This window comes from Amblyomma maculatum, chromosome 3 (genome assembly GCF_055883805.1).
Source record: "Amblyomma maculatum isolate TAMU_Amacu chromosome 3, ASM5588380v1, whole genome shotgun sequence".
Taxonomy (NCBI): domain Eukaryota; kingdom Metazoa; phylum Arthropoda; class Arachnida; order Ixodida; family Ixodidae; genus Amblyomma; species Amblyomma maculatum.
Window position 1 is genome coordinate 190,200,453 of NC_139346.1, and position 23,801 is coordinate 190,224,253.

At 45.0% G+C, this 23,801-nt stretch overlaps 1 protein-coding gene across 1 annotated transcript in view; it reads left to right on the forward strand.

Annotated features, from left to right (window-relative positions):
* The window catches only part of LOC146197258 (uncharacterized), a 38,848-nt gene extending 23,701 nt beyond the window's left edge, over nt 1–15,147 (forward strand). Inside the window, exons 2-6 of the mRNA XM_084599055.1 lie at nt 1,484–1,694; nt 4,167–4,310; nt 8,044–9,165; nt 10,191–10,490; nt 13,361–15,147. Coding sequence (XP_084455181.1) covers nt 1,484–1,694; nt 4,167–4,310; nt 8,044–9,165; nt 10,191–10,490; nt 13,361–13,518 — 1,935 coding nt within the window. The 3' untranslated portion in view covers nt 13,519–15,147. The remainder of the gene's footprint in view (nt 1–1,483; nt 1,695–4,166; nt 4,311–8,043; nt 9,166–10,190; nt 10,491–13,360) is intronic.
* Nucleotides 15,148–23,801: the final 8,654 nt, after the last annotated feature.

Genomic DNA, 23,801 nt, shown 5'->3' on the forward strand with positions numbered 1-23,801 from the left:
CAGTGATAAGTGAAGGCAGAAATGTGGACGTATGCAGGTAAGTGCGTGCGGAGATAAGCACTCATAGCACGGCCTAACTGGCTGAGAGAACTTACTTGACTATTCCTCTCACGCTTGATTCCACTCTGCTACTGCACCGGCAAACAAACTTATAAAAACACTCGAAAGTGTAAAAGAAGTTCCGCCAGGGACTATTGCTGAGCGCTGCAACACTCTTTTACAACTGCGTTGTTAAAGTTCTGCCGTACGCCCACACTTAAGCGCAGCACGGATGTCCCGTGGTGTACCTGCGTGTTTTAGTTTTTTATGGAAAAAATTATTTGCAGTAAATAATAACGTTTAGTCTTAGTTGATGTAAATTTCAGCAATTTAATTAAAATAATAATAAAAATGTTACATTACATCTAAAGAATGCTGGTACCAAAAACAGGGTACACTAAGAAATGGCTTAACGAACTTTGCCCGGCTAAGTGTGTGTGTGTGTGTGTGTGTGTGTGTGTGTGTGTGTGTGTGTGTGTGTGTGTGTGTGTGTGTGTGTGTGTGTGTGTGTGTGTGTGTGTGTGTGTGTGTGTGTGTGTGTGTGTGTGTGTGTGTGTGTGTGTGTGTGTGTGTGTGTGTGTGTGTGTGTGTGTGTGTGTGTGTGTGTGTGTGTGTGTGTGTGTGTGTGTGTGTGTGTGTGTGTGTGTGTGTGTGTGTGTGTGTGTGTGTGTGTGTGTGTGTGTGTGTGTGTGTGTGTGTGTGTGTGTGTGTGTGTGTGTGTGTGTGTGTGTGTGTGTCCTCTTCCCCCCCCCTACCCCTTTTCTCAGCAGACGGATAAACGTTGTCAGATCAAACTTGATCACGCAACCTTGAAAAAGTATTTTTTTGTAAGTCGTTGCAAAGATTTGGCGTACTGAAGACGAACTAACGTAGACGTATACCGGTTCACCGGACGCTTGCCGCGCGCTCGCAGTGGCACGGGCACAGCGGGCATCCGATAAACCAATATACGTCTACGTTAGTACGTCTTCGCTATGCTAAACCTCTTTCTTAGAGAGCTTACCACCTTTCCTCTGCTTGCCTAACCGCCTTTGCCGTACGGTAGCACTTGTCAGAGTTATTACCGTGATTACCACACGGCGATGCTAAAACTGTTTACTCGCGTGGAAGCCGGACAGTTCAAGAATTCCAGCCATTTTCTGAGGATTCTTCAGTACGTTGAAGTACTCCTGACATGGTGACGGTGGTAGGTGAGAAATCTTGTATCTGTTTGTGTGCGTAGCAAAAGAGGTCTGCTAGGGCAACAGAACCGCATTGAGGTGTCATTCCGGTCTGAAAACGGCCAGAAGAATCTCGCAGGGCTTTACCTGGCGTATCAGAAGGTTGGTCGCAATGCCAGATTGAACGTAATTGAGGCAGCAAAATGCTGGGAAAGCTCGAGCTCGACCGGCGAAGGCGACGGATGAAAAGAGCGTCCCCTCCCTCAATCCCTCATTCTTCTCAGGGCGGCAAGGCGCGGCCGGAGCCGCCGGAGGAGCGGGAGTCGAGTGGCCAGTGGCTCATCGCCTTCTCGTGCGCATGGATGAACTTCTTCCACCGTGGCTTGATCCGCGGCACGGCCGTTGTCTACGTGCAGCTCATCCAGTCGTTCGGCATCACGCGCGAGGAGGCCGCCCTGCCGCTCAGCCTGGTCTCTGTCATCGGAGGCTTCTCCAGTAAGCCGCTCTTCCCGCCTATCACGCGTCACTTTTAATCGCGACAGAATGTTTTAGAATATTCGAACATTACATGGATTCGCGCATGTTGGTCTTCCAAAGCCCAGCATCGAATGATGGCGGATACACACGCACCCCCTGCCCCAACCCTCACAAACACACAAGCTGCCAATTGGCGCAAGCTACAAACGCGAAAAACCCCATAACCCATACTACTCCATGTCTGCTGCTTTCCTGAGCAGTTTCCTTTTTCCTGCAAACTCTGTGGCAAACCTGGTGACTTTCTACGCACACTACTCACCTGCCCCTCATTCCGACATCCTGCTTCGCCAGAGATGGCCCTAGATACTGGGAGTACCTATACTCACCAGTACCTCCGATCGGGACAATCCCAGATAGCACAGAATGTGGGGTCCCAGTAGGTCCGATATAGGCAAGTGGGGCTGGGGCAACCATCATAAAACCTGCATCGGTCCCCGATGGGGCAAAGGTGGGCAAGCCCCATTTGGGCTTGCTCCTGCTCCTCCCGCATGGGCTAATGCAGAGGACATTCCTGCATCCAGACCACAAGGGTCCCTTGCCGGATATTTGAGGGCAATCCAACCTAAATGTGGGCTTTTTATGGGAAAGCCCTCATAGATCCGAAATGAGGTCGCCCTTATTAAATCTTTGTGGGACCAACATAGGCCGTAGTGGGGCAATAAAACGGACATGCCCACATGCTGCCCCAATCGGCCCCTTGTAGGTTATTTGAGGGCAGGTGAAATATGAATAAGGGCTCAATTTGGGCAAGCCCTCGGGAAGCCCAAATGAGGCAGCCTTAGCTAAACCGCTTTAGGTCCCACATAGGCTGTAATGGGGCTGGAAGGCGGGCGTGCCCGCGTGTTACCAAAATCGGCCCTTTGTGGGGACTTTGAAAGCCCGTGCAACAGCAGGTGGGCTCTAGGTTCAAAAACAACGCCCAGCCCAATTGGCGCTGCCCACATAAAACTGCTTTATATCCCACATATGCCGTAATGGGGCTGGAAGGCGGGAGGGCCCACATGATACCAAAATTAGTCCCTTGTGGGGAATTTGAAGGCACGTGCAACAGCAAGTGGGCTTTAGGTTCAAAACCAACACTCAGCCCAATTGGGGCTGCCCACACAAAACCGCTGTAGGTCCCACATCGGCCGTAATGGGGCTAGAAGGCGTGCGTGCAATTGCGTAATCATTGTTTCCAACCTTTATTTGCATTAGATGTTGCCCTAAATTACTATTATAGATGATTTGTATAACAGTTGTTGCCATGTTTAGTCGATTAGAAATTTACATGGCTTTAGTTCTCGCGCTCATGCAAATTGCGCTACAAATACTAAAACAAACTGACTGCTATCTGTTGCCTCTTATGTGGTTGCTTTGGACAGCCTGCAACTCCCAGCACAATATTACTGTTCAGAACACACATCTCCATAGCCTGAACAAGATGTACATGAAGTCATTTCGGCTAGATGAATGTTATGAATTATTGTAAAATTTAATATTGTGGCTGTTTAGAAAGTGCAGACATGTATAAAATAATTACGTAATTATGTGCATAAATATTGATTGGGAAAATTTGGACTAAGGCTTTCCATCAATTTCCTGCGTCGGACCCTTATGAGAATAATGTGGGCAAGCCCAAGTGCGGCTAGCGCTATAGAACCCGCATTGGTCCTATGTCATTATCTGAGGGGCTAACTGAAATAAAAAAAAATGTTCCTCCAAAGCGGCTGCCCAAATCGGTCCAAAGTAGGACCATCGCGGGGAGTCGGCGGGATGTGCCCTTTTAACAATGCCGGAAAAATGTGGGCAGCCCCGCAAGGGCTGCCTGCATCGGCCCCTAGTGGGGCCCATTGGGGCTTTGTCGACAGCCCCCTTCGGGCCTACGTCGGCCCCTCTTGCAGCACCCACATTGAGCCCACCGGGGCTGTCCTGCATTGCCTACATCGAGCCCACCGGGGCCCACCCTTCATAGCCCACTTTGTGCATGATTATTACTAGTACTTTCTCTATAGGATAGCCACCTTTGTTTTTTAAGGGGGCCCTCCGTACAACGAAGGGGCTCTTAAATGCAAACACCCTATGTAATATTGGCAATAAGTGTTTCCACCACCACCAGTGGAGGCGACAAGGAAGGCACCCAATTATTGGGCAAGGTCAGTGCCCGTTCAAAGCCTATATAGGAGTTCGGAATATTTCTACCGCCCTTCACTACGGCCCCGCTTTCTCTCATACTTGTTTCACTCCCTTTTTCCTATCTTCTGTCACGGCTAGGTTGAGGTGTATGCCAGGAAATAGGACAGCCATAGCGGATTTCGTTCCCTCAAAACCAATTTTCCCAGTACGGCTGTCACCTGCTGCAGGTTCTGTCTACGAATCTCCAGCAAAACTGAATAAAAAAATACTCCTGGTGTGCAGCGAAGCATTTGAGTGTTGTTTCCCTGCTCGCAGGCCTCTCGGTCGGGTTCTTGACACACTACCTCAACGACCGGATACTGGTGACCATGGCGACCCTGATTTCAGCTACGGGCCTCGTGCTTTGCTATACGGCTACCAGCATGACCGAGATTAATTTCTACTACAGCATCAGTCAAGGTGAGTAGTTAGCACCTACAGCAATAGCCCGTGAGTGCCGCTGTTTTGGGCAACGATTCGATGCCACCAATTAGGCTTTTCACCTTTTTTTTTTAAAGGCAGAAGCCTTTCTAAAAAGGCTCATGGCGCGTCGGCTGGCGTGACCGCCGGACGCGTCGACAGAAGTGACTGCCGGAGGTATCATCAGAAAATTTCCGCCGTATAAAGACAGATTAAAGATGGAAAAATTATTGATAGTGATAGTGATTAATAGAGTTTATAATATAGATTGGTAGAGGTTATAATAACTAATAATGACTACTAATGACTTGTAATGACCTATATGTCTAGACAAATTGTAACGACTACAATTGATTAGAAATGACTAAACATGCTTAGTAATGAGTAGTAATTACTAAAATGATACTAATGATATGTAATGACCATAATGTGTAACGAAAACTTGTAATGATTAAAATAAATTCGAAATGACTAAAATTGATTCGAAATGACTACAATGCTTAGTAATGAGTTGTAATGACTATAATGACTGCTAATGACTTGTAATGACCAATAGCAACAACTACCATTGATTAGAAATGGATAAAAATTTATGAAGGAGTAGTAATGACTTAAATGACTTGTAATTACCAATACGTCAAAAGACGACTACAATTGATTAGAATTGACTAAAAACGCTTAGTAATGAGTTGTAATGACTAAATGACTACTAATTACTAGTAACGACCAGTATGTCGAAAACGACTGCAGTCGATTAGAAATGGCTAAATATGATTAGTAATTAGTGGTAATGACTAACTGATTACTAATGCACTTGTAATTACTAGGGACCTGTAACGACCAATATGTCTAACGACGAGTTGTAGCGACTACAATTGATTAGAAATGACTAGAAATGGCTAAAAAAATATGGATGACTAAAATGACTACTACCGACTGCTACTGATACTACTATACGTTTTCGCCGTTCACCTCTTAAGATCTTGAGACCCTTTAATTTTTTTCCGTGCCCATTGTCGGGTTCCAGAGGACAGCTCATTAAGACGAAATGAGGGCGCCGCGCTCATTTGCGCAAGAACGGCCCTTGGTTCCAAATTAAATCATTGTAGAACACTTTTCTTCGCGGCCACGCGTGCTGATCAGTCGCCTTGATCAATGTGCCAGTTATATATTCTTCGGTACAATTTGAGCAAGGCTGTAAATATTCAATATCATTTGATCCTTTTTAAAAAAGAGGCTGCCAGCTTTGGGACTGGAGCCATTTTAATAATAAAAAGGAAAACTAGGACCAGAGGTACATTTAGGGAGTTTTCGGCCAGCTCCGGTTTGAACTGAAACATATAGCCACAGCATAACAGTGTCTAAAGTTTTGTTTAGTTTGTGGGGTTTAACGTCCCAAAGCGACTCGGGCTATGAGAGACGCCGTAGTGGAGGACTCTGGAAATTTCGGCCACCTGGGGTTCTTTAACGTGCACTGACATCGCACAGCACACGGGCGCCTTGCTTTTCGCCTCCATCGAAGAGAGGCCCCCGAGGCCGGGATTCGATCCCGCGTCCTTAAGAACAGTAGTCGAGAGCCGTAACCCATGTAAAGTGGTCTATAGCTATGCATAAACACGAACAAATGCCAGCTTCATCAGGCGAACTTCAGGAGGTCCAGTTATCCGCATGTTTAGGAAATATACCAGGAAAGGTTCAACAACACGAAAATATCGCCTAAAATAAACATAGCCCTCATGCCTCGGGTTGATTACCGTAAATTCGTAATAGCGCAACCGCGTAAAGCTCACTGAGAATCATTTTATGGCCTTATTAAAATAAGCTGCATTTGATCTGTTCTGCCAGGATCACCAGATCGGGGGAATTTGGCTTTAGCTACCTAGCTATATAATAAAACTGTATAGCTTTCCTTTGCATCTGAACGTCTGCGGTTTGATGGATGTTTTTAATTACTCCAGATACACTCCACCTTGGAAGATTCCCCTAAACATTGAACCACCACCGTTCCCACTTCCAGTTGATCAGTTCGCGCTTTCCCTACCGTTTGATCTGCTGTTCATCCTGGTTAGCTCTATCTGGTAGATCGGCTGCTCCGGACAGGCGCTGGTACAGGATTCGAACCCCGCGTCAAGGCGAAAGCCTTTTCAACAACAGAGCTTGAAATAAAAAAAAAGTCTGTGAAGCGCTGCCTTTCAGCTGCGCCTGGGCGGATTTTAATGAGTACTTACTCCCTCATTGAAACGAAAAGATGTTTCCACGTTATGGAAATCCAACCTATCGTTGACGTTGTGCATTACACGTCCGGCGTGGTGAACAAATTTTTGTTTTCACCTGAGCATTCTTAAACGGGATAACTTTTCCGACGCATTAACCCGTGTTCAACTCAGCACAAGCACGCGAGAACCACAGTATCAGTCCCTGGGCGGTGAACTGCCGAGGTTCAGGGTGTGCCCGGCTCGTTGATAAACCCAAAACGTGTTCAGTTAAGTTCATATGTTGGCCAAGGAATCATGAACGCTTATATAACAAATAAATGTCTCGGGCTTTATATGGTTGTCCCTACACGTTAGCTGAATTTTCGTACATTCCTGCGACTTTTGAAGGTAGAGGCTAGTTGGGCTCGTAACTTCGACGTCTCGTTTTAAAGCTACGGTTTGTGCAAACATCTTCCTTATATTGACCGGTATAAGGATTACACGTTTCAGCTTTTCAAGTCATTTTATAGGTTCCATAAAATGAGCCTTTGTACACTACATCGTGTGTGCAGGCGTATCTATAAATATTGTATTTGTTACTCAAAAAAATCGGTTGCTAATTCAGCGTCCGGAATGTCTGCTTCATGTATCTTTTGTGTCCATCGCGATTTTAGTCGACCATACAGAAGAGAGTAACCGATTCGCGCTTAAGTCTTAACAGCGACGCTTCATAAACCTTCAAGACGGCGCAGGTGGCCTCCATTCATGCTGCAGTCATTGTAATTAGTTTTCAGGATACTGGCGTGGTGCAGGGGCGAGCAGTGAGAACGAGCACAGAGACAATTTCCATGTATTGTGTTCTAATGCAAGCATTTGGACGTGCTCTGTGTACGCAAATTACGACTGTTAGTCAAAGGTAAATATTAACCAAACTTAGTATCACAGAGTGCGATCTCTATGGGCATATGATGCTGAACTACCAGTCATCGTTGTCACTTTAGCGTATGTGCCCTGTGACGGTGGTTCAATGGTCATGGCGGCTGACGTAAAACCCTTGCTCCACCCCGGCCATGGCTGTCGCGTTTCTGCGGAGAAGAAACAAAAAGTGCCCCCGGGACGTGCGAGGTCAGTGCATGGCCAAAGTTGGCCGAAATTATCAGGAGCCCTTCAGTATGTCGCATCTAAAAGCCTGAGTCTCCATTGGGAATTAAAGTCCATAAATCAAACCAAATCACTCAAAACCTGACGCTCTTGCTACAACATATCTTTAAACAGCTAGCGCACTGTGTCTAAGACAGCTTAGTCCTGCTTAGCATGAGATAGCGAGCGCTGCCATATTCCTCGTTTTATTAACATTTAAGCACGTAGTTAGGCAATGATTAGCCACGAAGTGTCACCACCATTACCCAGATTCTTGTCCTGAGTTCGTGTAATGGTCGAGATGATGGCTCCATAGCTACGGCCGTAGGGCCCTATCTATGTGCGACTCGACGCACATCATACTTCAGTTTGCCCTCATTGTCACATTGTCATTCCAGGCCTAGGAACAGGCCTGGTGTTCACACTGACGGCCGTGATCCTCAACAACGTGTTCAAAAAGAATCGGGCCACGGCATCTGGCATCAATCTCTCAGGCCCCACTCTGGTGGCCCTCGTCTTCCCGCTGCTGTTCCAGTACTGTGCGCGCAGGTATGGCCTTCGCGGCGCTTTCCTCATCTCCAGCGGCTTCACCCTCAACGCCCTGCCAGCCGCATTTCTTCAGAGTGGCAAGATCCGCAAGCCGCCCAAACCACCGGAAGAAGCTACCTGCGAACCCGAGATCATCGGCAACCCGAGGTACGATTGCGAAGTCAACATGACTGGCAGTACTTTCACCCTGGCCGACATCCCAGGTAGCACATCAGACATACCAAACAAGCTTTTGGCCAGGAACGCGGCCCGCGCCTTGGGTCAGGGGAGCAAGAGCAACGTTTTCGAAAAGAAGAAGCTTCTCGAAGACGATGGGTCCGCTGAAGACGCTGAAGACGCCGAAGACGTCGCAAACGGCAATAACAATGTCGACAACACTGATCCAGTCATTGCCTTTAGTGCCGCAAGCAAAAACGCCGTTCACCGAGGCTCGAGGGACTCGCAAGTGGAGAGGCACGTCGAACGTCGCAAGTCGGACGAGGTAAAGCTCGGATGCAACGCGAGCGGCGACAAGATCGTCCCACCCGCTTACATCCTCTCCAAGCCGGGCGCCAAGAATATCATCGGCTTGTCTAAGGAACCGCTAGTCGACAAGGAGAAGCTGTTATTCCACGCTTCCGCGCCGGTAGAGAAGAAAGGTATGATCGTGCTCACCAACGGTATAATCGCACCGAAATGCAACCAGGACGCTTCCGTGGACCCCAGAGAAGCGTTCGCCCGCAACGAACGTTCGTGCAGCCTTCCCACGGTCAAAGGCAAACTGCCCAAGAGTAGCGGTTGGTCAAATGTTGCCAGTGGCGCGTCCATGTTCAAGGAGCTGCTGTGTTCGCCTTACTTCCTGCTTGTCTGCCTGTCCCAAGTGTCGCATGTCTTTAATCACGGTACGTTCATCACCATAATCATCGACTACGCCAAGGACCATGGAATCCCACCTGACGAAGGCATTTACATTCTTCTGGCAAATTCCGCAGGTCAGTTGAAATCATTAGTAATATTAGTGACGAATATTAATATCGACCTTTCAGAGTCAAGAAGGCATTACTGCTATCGGGCATCGTGAAGTTTGCCTCTTAGAAGGAACGTTGCGGATGCGCAATGATTACTAGTTACCTGCAATGTTTGCTCAAGTTTATATATACTGTTCTTTTTTTATTTATCCATTATCTAATGTTTAAACATCCTGATTTGTGGAGTATCTAGGCGGCTGACGACTATACCGGCCTCAGCAATATCGAAGAAATCTGCCACAAACCTTGCTGTGCACTGCAGAGACTGTAAGATAGACAAAGAACGAAAATGCCCAGCAGACCTCCATAACGTGCAAGTATAAAAAAAATAATAAGACGATGCGAGGGATTTTAGCAGCCTGGGCTATCAAGGTTTCTGATGATCATTGTGTAATTACACCTTCTGTATCCACATTGAAGAAGGGAATGAAATTCCCACGCATACAGGCAGTGCACTGAAGTGAAGAAAGTAGTTATCTATAGGTAGATGGAGTGAAGAGAGAAGGGGCGTGTGTTTCAAGAATTTATTTTTCAGTGCAGCATTGCCCTTGCCTGTGCAGTGTATTTCTTATGTGGTTGTGCGTTCTGCGGCTTTAGTCATCAGGTGCGTCCAACTGGTTCAACAATTCACCGCAGTGCTGTGTCTTTAAGTCAGCTGGGTGCACGGTATCCTATATAACAAAGGAAACTTAGCAAGGTGCAAGCTGCCAGTTCCCCTGCTGACCTTGCGATGCGCGTGAGTATGTCATGCAAAAATAGCATCATACTGTATAGCACTGTTTCCGGTTTAGGTCAATAGTATCTCAATGCGAAACACAACTAGTGAACGCTGCAGAAACAAGTGCACAGATTCGGGCAGGCTGCTGTGTGTTCTTATCAGTTCTGACATCAGCTAAGTAATGTAGCTCATTTATGAGCCCAGACGTCCAATAAGTACAGATGGGCTTCTGTTGTGGTGTCTCTTTATACAAGGCCTCCTTACCTCACAGGCGATCTGGTGGGCCGGCTGGGGCTGGGCTGGATCTCGGACAAGAAGCTGATCGAGCGTCGCAAAGTGATGCTGTTCAACTACCTACTCACGGGTATCCTGATGCAATTAGCCCCGCTGTGCAGCACCTACGCCACTATCACCACTTTGGCCGTGGCTATGGCCCTGTGCGGGGGCAGCACCATCACCCTGTTCTCGGTGCTCTTCTTCGAGTACCTGGGCATACGGCTAATGCCATTGGCCTACGGGTTGAGCAACTTCGCCGCTGGCAACGCCAACTTCTTCCGCCCCAGAGTCATCGGTAGGCACCGCTCCCCATATGATTGCGAATGCGTGTTCAGAGAGGAGAATGTGGCGTATCGTCAGCCACCTGTAGTAAATATATTGCCATAGCGACTGATGTGGAGAGGGTATCACCATTGCGTCTAAACAGCCTTTGCGGTAACACGAAAACATCAAGGATACAGTTCTGCAGAAAATCGGGCGTCGGCTATTTGAGAAAAAAAAAAGTGGTGAGGTTTAACTATTCTAAACGTAGATATCCAGAGCAAAAAGCTCTCCTGAATGATCGCACGCTGCCAGGCGACGCCGCCGAAGAGTTCACACACTCATTCCGGCGCACGCCTCATCCAAGTCGAAACTAGAGCAGAAACTGTCGGCGAAACAACTGTTATTATACCCTCTCGTGGTATTACAGTGACGGAGACGGTGAATGCGATGCGAAGCAAATGGTATAGCCTCTCCTAGTCGCGTTTTATCACAGCGATGGAGCCAGGCGAGCACTTCGTTGTAGTAGTAGAACTTTTTGCTCTAAAAGTCGGAAGCTTTGACAGTTGTGCGATGATGCGATGAAGAGGGGAGCAGGTGTGCTGAGAAGAAGCCAGCGCCACCGGATTCGCGCGCCGCCCTTAAAATCACACGTGCACTCTACCGGCTCAAGGTCAAACGCTAGCCAAGACACTTGGCACTTTAAAACACCTCTGCCAAGGCCTCCACCGTACTAGGCCCTGTACAAGGGCACTGGGAACACAATTTCGCACAACGCACAGTGCAATTTCTTTCGTTTTCCTGTTGACAGATAATCGCCTGGAAACAGCACCGAAAGAAACCTCACGCTTGCAACGACTGCTCTGTAAAAGCCGCTAATCCCCGCGGAAAACTGTCCGGTTGCAACAACGTACTCCGGCAGCAGCCGCCCCAGCTTAACTAGGCCCGGGCAGATATGTTCTAAAGAGGGTAAAAAAAATGCAGGTGCCGCCAGGAACAGAAACCTTGTTTTATAAGTTGCACATTGGAACCTTGACGGTAGAAAAAGGTTTAGAAAGAAAGGGATTATTTATAACCTAGGGATTACACTGTTTATATGCAGGAAGCCAGGAACAATAGACCATATTTTTTACACTATTAGAACGATATAATAAAAGATTTTCCGCTAGACCCGTATGATGCCTGCTAATTATGCGCAGAAAGTGAGGATTGGGTACCATTTGATTTAATTATGATCATGGGCCTTCCCAGTGTATGGCTCGCAAGAATAGCTGGTTACCATTATGATAAAGACGCACGACCCAGCAGAATTTATTTTCGGGATAGCCTAGACTGGTTTTTGGCAATGCAGAAAGCTGCTGCGGAGCCTCCCGAGTGGCTCTCAAGACTAGAGCATTTGTTGTGTATGCGTGAATTTTTATGTGATGAGGCCAGACCCATGCTGGCTGACCACGATGGTGCCGTATGCAAACAGCGTTTTGTGTTCTTTTTGTTAATTTAGTTTTGGTGAAATGCTACATGTCAAAGCCAGGCAACAAAGAAAAAATGCCAAGATGCTTGGCAGGGAATGAAGAGCTTTTCGCTGTAAAAAAACCGAACGTGCACCTGCCAAGTGGTAGTAGGCATGTGACGAGCACTGATTGATTCGATGAATGGTTGACATCGCGGCACCGAATGGAGTCGGCAGGAGATAGAAATCGACTGGGACGCTTTGATCTCTAGTCAGACACGCTACTTCTAGGCCAAGCCGGCACGATCGTAGGCAAGGTTAAATCATGGCGCTATATCATGTGTCGAGTGATTTTCGCGTAGCTATGCCATTGATTAGGTGTTAGAGACACAAGTTGGAGTTTAGTAACTACGCGTGAAAAGCACCTCGGCGGGAGTCTTCGCTCGTTATAACAGGTTTAAATAGAGGTGAACTTTCGCCATTTTAGTGCTAATACATTATTTCACGATGTCTAACCATGCCTTCAAGATGGGCGCGACAGATACTGCGCCTTTCCTTTTCTGTAAACAAATTACTAATGAAAACACTAGTAGGTTATATAAAAAAATAGTGATGATGGTATTAATAACAAATGCTAACGAAATGATAATCCACGTTAATAAGTGGTATAAAAGAATAAAACAAAAACTAAAAATATAAAGAAAAAATAAATGTAAAGATAGATAAAGAAAAATAAAATAAAACACTAAATAGTTAACCTCAGACCACGCCAGAATGGTGAGTGTGCCGGGTCCTTCTCTGTGTCGGCCGAAGAAGCGCACCGTGTCCGGCTGGCTGAGTTGGAACCGGGGAGAAGACGCCGTAAACGTGAACATGTTGCCTAATGTGTATATCGCAGAGCTAAGCAGCCATACTTGTGTGCATTTCGATGGGTCTCGATCTTCAATCATGACTCCGTATGTTTCACGGTGTTCTAAAATACTCCGTAATTTCGTATGACGTTTCATGCATTCACAATCCGTTCAGAGTATCCACGGTTGTCCCTTTCCAAGTTACATCATAGGCGCAATGTAAAGTGAGAAAACTACTCAGAAAACGTTTGTTTCCACGCATTCATTTGGGTACTACGCTTTCTTTTCACCCCCAGTTGGTCCATCCGGGCGTTAGCAGCGGCCCCGCATATAGCTTACGTCACAGATTAGTGTTGGTCTATACTCCCGAGCGAAAAAACCGTATGAGTCACAATAACCTCATACAGATTTCTCATACAAAGCTCAACTAAACTCATACAAATCTCATACAATCTCATATATTTCTCATACATTGAATGATGTTTGTATGTGATTATATGAGAATTATAAGAGTTTAGTATGAAAAATCTGTATGAGGTTATTGTGGCTCATAGAGTTTTTTCGCTAGAGCTTGCATTCGTACTAAATGCATTTCTTTTTCAGGCTATTACCGCGACTCGCACGGCAAGTACGATGGCCTTTTCCAGTTGCTGGGGAGCTTCCAGTTGTTCGTCTCCTTCCTGTGGCTTCTCTCGTGCGTCTTTGAGAAGTTCAAGCAGGCTAAGGACGTCGCGAAAGACCAACCAGACAATGCTGTCTGAATCGAAGCCTTGCAAGGTGGCTTACCAACGGCTGGCTTGTTTCCCATACATTTCCCTCCGCCGTACCCTTTTCCCCATATGCCTCCCATGTCAACACCATGACCTTCCCTGTAATAGACCACTGGCGTTCATGTCGCTAAGCGTGGGTATTCTCTTCTCTGTTACCGGGGCGAAGGAAGTTGTGCTTTGAAAAGCCAGAATGGCTTCACTTTCTACGAACCCCTGCATGGGTCTTAAAGGACAACCCGTACAGACATCCCTTCATGGGAAAAAAGCAGATTCTCTTATACTCAGTATGGACAGGAGGAATATTGCGCCTGGAGTGAGTCTATGACAGTGTATTCTTCGCTGTAATGATACATCCAGCTGGAATCGCTGGATGCAGGATAACCGCTTTGTTTCATACAGGACACAATCCTCACTGCGTAGGAGGGCATTGTATGCCTTAAGGCGGTGACCATGTAAGCAGTCAACGAACACAGCATCACTGAATGACAGCCCAATAATGGAGCTGTTCTGAATAATCGCAGAGCAAATGCTTACGCGCTCGAGACACAGTCCCTGCGTGATCGATACACGAAGAAATACCTCTAAATAGAATACGCGATATGCGAATCGACGGCCTTGGCTTTTTCACGCAATACAAGCGGGGCTTGTTCGTAGCCTTGTGCTTAGGTGAGTGCATTCCGACACGCGGTCCGCATCTTGACGCGATGTCTTATAAACGTTGTGCATGCTGTTTTATTATCGTTTTAGCGTTCGTGAAAGAGTAACTGTGTGTGGACACTGTGATATAATGACCTGGTGGTCGCGTGGCATTTTGTCCAGACTTGACCCCATATTCGGTTATTCGGTTAGCCTCGGCAAAAACAATAAAGACGAAAATAGGCGGACTTGGGATGTCACCTTCGAGGTGCATTTCTAGGCGGCTGAGTTCATAATAAGGAACACAAAAGAGGAGAAAAGGATGAGATGGAAGCTCAAGCAATGGTCCGTGCAAGGTTGAGTGCAGTAAATATCGCTGGTATTTTTCTGCTGGAAACGACGGTATGTAAATGCGTTGTGAAATACAGTTCAAATGACTGCGATAGCGTAAACAAATAACTATAAGCCTACAAAATAAGCGTTCCCTGCTGCTGCGGTTGCGATAAGTGTGTGCTTGCGAGAGCCCATATATTTACCTCTATTTTTGAGACGAAGCATTTCGACTAGAGGAGTGCGCGAGCGTGTTCTTGAATGCTTGCATTGTTATGTAGAGTTCCCATTTGCGCGCACCTCAGAGCAGTTATCAGCAGTGGAGCATAAGGAGCATGCTGATATTTGGCTTCGTCTGTACGAGTGCGCATGCGTGGCGACACTACGCACACAATGCGAGGTGCGCAGAACACGAGCGTTGAGTGAGGTGCGAACCTCGTCGTAGCGTTGTTCACTTTGTAGGAATCTGTGATTACTCATTATCAAGAAGGTTGTTTTTCATGCTACAGAGCCGTAGTGAAGTGTACATTCTGCGAATGCTGTTTAGATCTTGTTTTGGCGGCACATGCTTGTTTCTACGTGTAATATAGCTCTCTTTATTTCGCCCATAACGGTCATCACTGTCTTCTCTGTGTTGTTGAATAAAACCATGAATTTCTGGTTGTGCAGTGTCATGTATATTTAGTATGCGTATAGCGTACGTCTAATCTCTGAATCGTAGAGGTTTCAATTATTCTTGGGATGCGCCTAGTGCTGCTTTTCGAAACTGCGACTCAAGCCTGGTAACGGTAACAGTGGACATACACACACATATTTATTACAGAAGTCCGAACATATTTAGGTATCCTTGACAATTTTATTCAACGGGCGGTTGCTTATTAGCGCATTTATTATATCTCAAGATTGTTCCATACGCAATCAATATATCCGCAAATCCTCTCTAGGCATCGACGTTTGTAGTTTTTTGTTGTTTATTATTAAAAACTCACTGATTGGCTTTCTATGGCAGATTTAAACGCTTAGTTAAATCGTAGGGCAAGCTTTGAAAACAGTAATGTACGAGGCATCGAAATCTTATTAACCTTATCATAAATATGTTCGCAGAAGTGTCTTACAATATTTTGCCGTTGCCTTACTTTAGAGTTTTTCTTTAGTGTTTTGGCAGTCTTAACAACACGATGGGAATGCCCGGCATACTTGAAAACCAAATTTTTGTTACTTATCTGAAACCTATAACATTATTATAGATATTATCACAATAGTATTTTAAAATATTCCACAGCTGGCGTACAAGTGACGCGATGTACAACAAAGGCGTACTTGGAGCAAGAAGAGTTCACCATTAAGAAGGGGGGGGGGGGGGGGGGGAGGTTCTAGCATTTTTGTGCTCTCCTGGAGCAAGAATCATTGCCATGTGAAGCGGAGAAAGTGGTTTAATGGCGCTTACAGCCTTGGTGCTGCAGATAAACTGCACGAGCTGTTCTTCCTTGTGCATTTGCAACTGGGAGCTTTTGGGTGGGTTAGCGCAATGTATGCATGAGCTATGGACACAAAGTGATGACGTGATCATCGTGGGGACGGCCACCCGGTCGGGCTTCGAAATTTAAGCTCCCTGAAACGGTATGGTACTTGCGGTAAGAATATTCTAATGAAAGCATTCCATGGAAGTGGTCCTTCTTAGCAATGGAAGTCAAATTTAGAAGCTTAGCGTGGAGCTTATAATTCACAAATATATATATTTTTGAAATGTGCTCCTGGTGACCGCTCACAACCGATCTGCTGGTTTCGTGTCAGAATGGATCCTAAGCTATAAACAATATATATTTCATATAGTGCTAACAATATGTAGAAAATCAGCGTTAGTTGTGATCGCACGGGCTCGATTGTAAGTTGATGCTCGACTGACTTGACAGAGAATAAAAGCAGGAATCTTTTTATGCTTCAGGGATATCTTTGTTTCTGGTGCGAACAACCCGCGCTATCCTCCACGCGAGGATAAGGGTTGCGAGGATCTAACAACTGCGACTTCTTGTGCATTCGGCAATTATGCGAAATCACAAAGATCTTACGAGCACCCTACATTAATGCAAACCGCGAAATCCGGCTTTTAGTGTGTCACCAAAGGTCGACAAAATTTGACAAGTTTAAAACCGACACCTAAAGAATAATATGGTACGTAGAAGAATAGAGTATTGTCGTGCATTTAAAAATAATGGCGCGAAACTTAACTTTAGGGTTTGACGTCATGTATGTGATGAGGCCTGCCGGCACAGAAAGTTATCACTCGGAGCCGCTCGGAGCATGCTCGGAGTGACTAGGTACCATTAGGAGCCAGTCAGAGCCACTCGCTTAAGCAATCCTGAGGTGCCACGTGGTACATATATGCATGCTTAAGACAGCACATCGCCGCTAGTGAGGTCCAACTAGAAGATTTTCTAAGAAATGCGAATGAGTTGCTGTATCTGGCCATAATGGCCCTTATTCTGCGGATAAATGTACGCCAAAGGATTCCATGGATATTGCTGTTAATTTCCTATCCAGCATTCTCTGCAGCTTCGCCAAGATGGGCACCAAAATGGACTCCCGTAGATGTTATGTGCATGCTGAAAAGCCTATTGTTTCCTAACAAAGTTTGGGCGCCCCTCAGTAGATATACGTTAACCCATAGCAATAGTCACTACACTTTTGATTGTGTCGTCCAAGCTGTTCATACTTTTTTTTTTTACTTCCTCAGGGAGAGCCGAGATAAATACATAAGCATCAAGAATACCTACTAACACGAACTTTCACCCTGTTAATAAATATAGTTATCACGGTGTGTGCTGCAAGACATTAGTTTTAAAACAAACCATTCCGTCCGTCATATTTATACAGGTTTGAACAAACGTCTCTCTTCTAACCGTATTTGGCAGACAAAGCTTTTGCTTTATCATTGTTGCTCAAATTTTATGACAACGCCATGAGTGCATATTCTTGCTCGGTGCGTTTTTCCTCCGCACGCTGCAACAGCTGTTTAGAAACGCAAGCATCTCTTGCGGCTAGTTCCGATCAGATGCAAATTGCAAAAAACAAAATTGGCGGCAACGTTCGTAGCGACACCTGTTGGCTCTGCTGCGCATCGTTCAACCGCAGTGGAACAATGTTTCCACCCCAGATGACGCGACGTGTTACAATGGGAGAGAAAGCAATAAAAGACTCTTCTAACGCATCATTCAGAGACCTTCGTCATAGCTAAGACCACGAACTATAAAAGCCATAGGTACCCCAGTGATCATATTTGGCTTAACATATTCATTGCACCAAATGTAAGCTAAGTTACAAGCAAACGTATTTCCACGATAATGGTGTACGCATGCAGGCCACATTAAATCAGCATCACAGTGTTTAGAACGCTAAACTAAAAAAGCTTGCGTTTTGACATGTGCAAATTTCGGTTCAAAATGGCAAAGTTCTTTATTCTAGTAGCAAATGAATGGCAGACTTTCAGAAACAAATAACTAGGGGACAGTGATTTGACGAATGCCTAAAAAGTCGTCATATTTGGAGGAGCAAAAGTTTTTATTCCATGGGACGCAAAACTGTAAATGAACCTCACCTAGTCTAGAGGGTCCGTAAGTTATGCATTGAACATTTATTACTAGAGCCATTCAACTTCTGATCTACTGTTTTGTGAAAATTTAATAGGCTAGGAGGAAGAAGATGAGGAGGAAATGCAGGGAGGCTAAATGAGCGCTTAATGTAATATCATCTTTCTGTTGTAAAATAATTCATGCACGGTCGGGCCATCACATCATGCTTAGCTTTCAGTTGGCGAAGGAGGGATAAACGAGATAAACGACAAAAGTTGCGTGGTTCTCTTTTACCTTAGACTGCAGTTCCATGAGCTGAACATTTCTACATTCGATATTCAGCCGCGATTCCTTCGTTACAGCATACCTAAGTAATTCGTTTCCAGTAAAAGAGCGAGAACATTTAGTCATTTCTAGTTTGACAGCAACTCAGCGCTTATTATATCGCATTTACCAGTCGAAGTGATGGCAGACAAGAAGTGCGATTAAATAAAAAATATTCACTAGATTGCAATGCAATGGGTGCAGACTATGATAGTTCTTTACGCTGCCAGACCAGCTGATTATCAGGACCAAAGCTGGGGGCAAGGAGCTTGGAGACTTCAAAATCAGCTCCCTTGTTAAGCGGAAGAAACATAAGACATCCCGAAGGAATGGAAGTGGAACGTCATTAACTACCAGTATTTGAGTACCAGTTCATCAGGGTGCAGAGGGAAATAAATGAGCACGCAGCCGATCACACGCCGCTGTGCCCTAGCTTTTCTCCAGCGGGGTCCCTCCTCTCGCTTTAAATCTCGGACTGCTCAGGGCCACTATTAACGCATGGAGACTTTTTACAAGACTTGCTCTTAGCAACACAAAAAGTTTCGGCGCCAAGCTAAAGGATTAGGTAAAGTAGAACATGATCCATAGTCAAGCATAGTCGATTACATAATCGAGTAAAGCTTCATGCTGTAGATCTAGAATCCTTCATTGCCGTATCTAATTTCTCGGGCACAGAGCAGATTTGTATCATATGGCATGGTCCTGTCAGCCTAATAGGGTTTCATAGCTCCCACTTTCATAGCTTCTAAGGCTTTCTTGACCTCATCCTTCGTTATTGGCGGAACGTCTGCTTGCTCTTTACAGATAATTTAATTCTTATCCTGACAACTACTCGGCTACCTTGATTATCTTGTCCATGTGAGTAATGACATTGCCGGCCTTCTCTCTCAGTGCATACACCTGATGAGAGGATGAGATGTTTTCCCGTAAAGCAAAAGAAAATCACGATAGTATTTTATACCCTTTTTCATGTCTTGCGCGAATGATTGCAGTGGGTGCGCGCCTCGGTTCCTTACGTATATGACATGTGCTTTCGGTCATGATTAAACAATTGGGATCCTGCGTCCATGTTGCTTTTTGTTCCTTCCTCTCTTTGCCTTTTTCATTCCACGCAGTTTTACTTTTTAGCAGCGTTATAACGTGTTTCGATTTGATAGAGGTCAAAGATATGGCGGAGCTATTTTATAGCCCTCGCAGATAATATTATTGAATTGCCTATCAAGGATCCGAGCAACCTGGAACTGGTATGAGTGGAACTTTGTGCACATTTCAAAAGGTTCATTTTGGGTATATGTTACCGTCCGCCATTTTCGAGCCATACTTTCTTTGACTAATTGCATGACGCCCTTAAAGCAATCACTGCACGTTTTTCGAGCATCCCTATTATCTTGGCTTGCGACTTTAATTACCCCAGTATGGTGTGGTCCAATACACCGCCTTATCTTGACATTTTCTCGACTGAGTGTAACAACTTTTTAATGACGTGTTTGGACTTTAACCTGTCACAACATCTCTCTAAACCTACTCTAACTACTGCATCCGCATTCAACGTGTTAGGTCTTGTTCTAACTAATGTACCTCATCTATCTCTTCGGTATTGTATTTCTCTGGCCTCCGTGATAATTCCTTGCTATATTTTGATGTACACATTGCAGATTGTAAACATCTCAATCCGATTAAACGCATTAGAAATTATAAGCGGGCCAATGTTGACACGTTTAACCATGAATTGGCTCTAATTCTGAACGAGTACTTACTGGGGTTTTCACAACATTCTCTGCACTCTAACTGGTAATTGTTTAAATGAGCTGTTGAACGTCTCACTAACGCTTTTGTGCCACTGAGGCCCTTGACAGGTAACAGGGAATCACCTTGGTTTAATAATCTTTTAAAAACACTTTCCAATAAGAAGCGTTTGTTTCGCTGTGCAGAGTTACCGAATACAAAACAACAATGGGAATGCTACTTTCCGGCGGCAGCTGCGTACAAAGCTACAACAAAACAAGTCGTCAAGGACGCATTCTTTAACAACATTTTGGCTGCTATGTTGACCAGCAACCCTAAACATTTTTGGAACATTGTCAACAAGGAAGACACTTCCGCAATACAACTTACATCTTCTAACGGTATTGCGTTTCCATCTAACGAATGTGCTTCTATACTTGGCGATGTTTTTGGGGCGGCTTTTTATGACATTAGACAGTTATAGTTGAGCAAATGTTCGCGCCAGCTCCGCTCAGCGAGCTATCGGGAGCGCTATTGCGCATGCGCGAAACGCTCAGACTGGAGCGCGCAAGCGGAACGTCTCCTCGTTCCTGCTCCCGCGTGAGCAAAGCGGAGCCCGGAGCGGCGAGACGAGCCGGCCCCGCTAAGCCTTCTGGTCTCGCGCCTAATTGCTAAGCCGAAGCCGTACCACGACCGGCTTTGATCCTAACATACACAAATATGGCAGCCACCGGCACGCCTTTTGTAACTTCTGCAGCCACCTCCGCTAAAGGCGCGGACCCTGTTTCGACTCGAAATCCTTGACTGAGGTTTCGAATCGGCAGAGCTGTGCCTCCTGCTCGAGGGGGTGTCGCTAAATTCCTTTAATGTTTCGCTTGACAATAATCATGTGTGTCCTGTTTTTTTTTTTTTTTTTTTTTTTTTTTTTTTTTTTTTTTTTTTTTTTTTTTTTTTGTACCAATGAATACAGTTCGATTCGAGGTGCCAGGCGTTCAGAGCGTTATAGAAAATCTTAAGGTTTCCTCCTCCTGCAGTGTTGACAACTTTTATTCTAAATTCTTGATTAACACTAAGTCCTCCTCTTCCATAATCTTCACAGAATTGTTTATCCAATTTCTAGAAGCAGATTGCATTCCTGATGATTGTAGAGTTTGGAAGGTGATTACCCGGCATTGATATGAAAGCATTCGTCCTATATCACTCACTAGTATTCCTTGTAAAAGCATGGAACATGTGATATACTGGCATCTTATTTTCTTTTTCGAATTAAATTCTTGTTTCAACATTGTCTAGCACTGATTCCGGAAGTTACTTCCGTGCGAAACTCAGCTAATATGTTTACACATGACCTTCATTGCATCCTTGACCGCGGGTCTCAAGCAGATTGCATATTCATTGATTTTTCTGAAGCGTTTGGTAAGGTCTCTTACGAGCTTCTGCTTTTTAAGGTAAGTAACTTTAACATGGACCCCAATATAATTGCATAGCTGCACTGCTTTCTTTCTAACCGTTCACAATATGTAACAGCAGACAACGCTTGCTCACATCCTTTGTCTGTCCTTTCTGGGGTGCCTCAGGTGTCCGTCCTTGGCCCTTCTGATTTATATAAATGACTTACCGGTTAGCATTACTTCTTCTATTACCCTTTTGCTAATAACTGTGTTATTTACCGTGAAATTAGTGACGGCAATGATGTATTTTGCCTTGAGTGTGAAGTTAACAAGGTTCTCGATTGGTATAACAAATGAAATATGGAAATTATTATTAAGAAGTGTAAGCATGGTGCAGATTTCTTGTATTTCAAACCTACCTAATACTTATCTCATTAACAATGTTTCTCTTGACACTGTTATATTATAAACACCTTCTTGTTTACGTTTCTTCTAACCTGTCCTGGAAAACTCACGCTGACTACATTACAAATAACGCCAACCACATGCTTGTGTACGTTTGGTGAAATTTCTCTCAGTCACCCAGTTAATTAAAATTATTAATGGACAAGAAGTGGAAGCTGTGACAGATTTTCTGTTCTTGGGCTCCAAGATTACCTCGGAAGGAGACTGCAGCCATGAAATTAGGAGACGCCTGCTTCTGGGAAAGAGAGCAATGGTTAGCCTTGGCCGCCTAGTAAAGAGCAGAGACATTAGTCTGCCAACCAAGATCCGTATAACTCGTGCTATGGTCTTTCCAATTGTGATGTATGGATGCGAGGGTTGGACTGTGAAAAAGGCTGACCGCCGAAGAATTGACGCGTTTGAATTGTGGTGCTGGCGAAGACTCTTGAGAGTTCCTTGGACTACCAGAAGATCGAATCAGTCGATATTGTCGACCATAAACCCTGACTGCTCATTGGAGGGTCAAATTTTGAAGTTAAAGCTCAGCTACTTTGGTCATCTGATGAGAAGAGAGGAGTCGCTGGAGAAAGATTTGATGTTGGGAAAGGTTGAGGGTCGCCGTAGAAGGGGTAGGCAGCGAACGCGTTGGTTAGATGGCATCCTCGAGGCACTGCAGATGAAGTTATGTGATGTTAGGAAGATAGTGAGAGACCGGAAAGCGTGGCGTGACATGGTCCATAGGGTCACGAAGAGTCGGACACGACTGAACGACTAAACTGAACTGAACTGAACTGATTTCTTATAAACCTCTGATATGCTCAAAATTAGAATATTGATAATGGGATTGGAGCCCTGGTATATTTTCACTTGCTTCCGATTTGGAAGCTCTGCAGAACTGCGTCTGTCGTTTCATACTTTCCAACTACCAGAGAACAAGTAGTGTAACTGCTATGAAATCATGTTTGTCCCTTCTACTTCTATCTCACTGCAGGTCAGTAGCGTCATTATGCATTTTTCATAAAATTTACCACAACAGCTACCTGAAAGACAGATTATTAACAAGACCATCTTACATATCGACATGTATTTACCACCGCCGTAAAATTGTGGTTCCATCTTGTCACACAAAATGTTTTCATGATTCATTCATACCCGGAACATGTGTAAGCGGGAATCACCTTCCCCATAATATCGTTCGTCTGACAGACTAACGCATTTCGCAAAACTACTGTTGTCCTTTGAATGTTTGTATGCCGTAGCAGTGAAATATTTGCCTTTTACTACTTAAAATATAGGTTATGTGTATGACCAGTGCATTCTGAACGTATTGTCTTCTTTATTTGCGGCTATTTCTATATACTAGTATTTTTTCTTTGTCATCGCTGTATATATCGTACCCCCATGTATCCCACTGCCCTCTGTAATGCTCTCTGGTAATAGAGGGTAAAATGAATCAATTAATTTATCATGTGCGAAGAAGCTGCACTCGGCCGAGTAGTATCCGACTATCAGAGCCACGTACGATGTCGTACGTGAATAACCAGAACAGCAGTTATGGCTTATCGGTGATTCGTCCTGAGTTAAAAGCGCAAAACGTAGGCTAGAACAAGAGACAAAAAGTCAACACAGCGAGAACTGAGTTTCAATAAAGTTATCTTACGAAAAGTGTTCATTGTGTTTTTTCTTGTCTTTTATGATTAAGTGCGAAGAATCACACACGCCTCACGGCATCGCGGAATACAACATGTTGTTACTGTTGAGCCAGTAACTCTTCCTCATTCCGGGAGTCCTTGACTTGCGCAACAACTCAACTCAGCTCTTTTTCACAAGCGCTAGAAGCGAATATCGTCGTTTA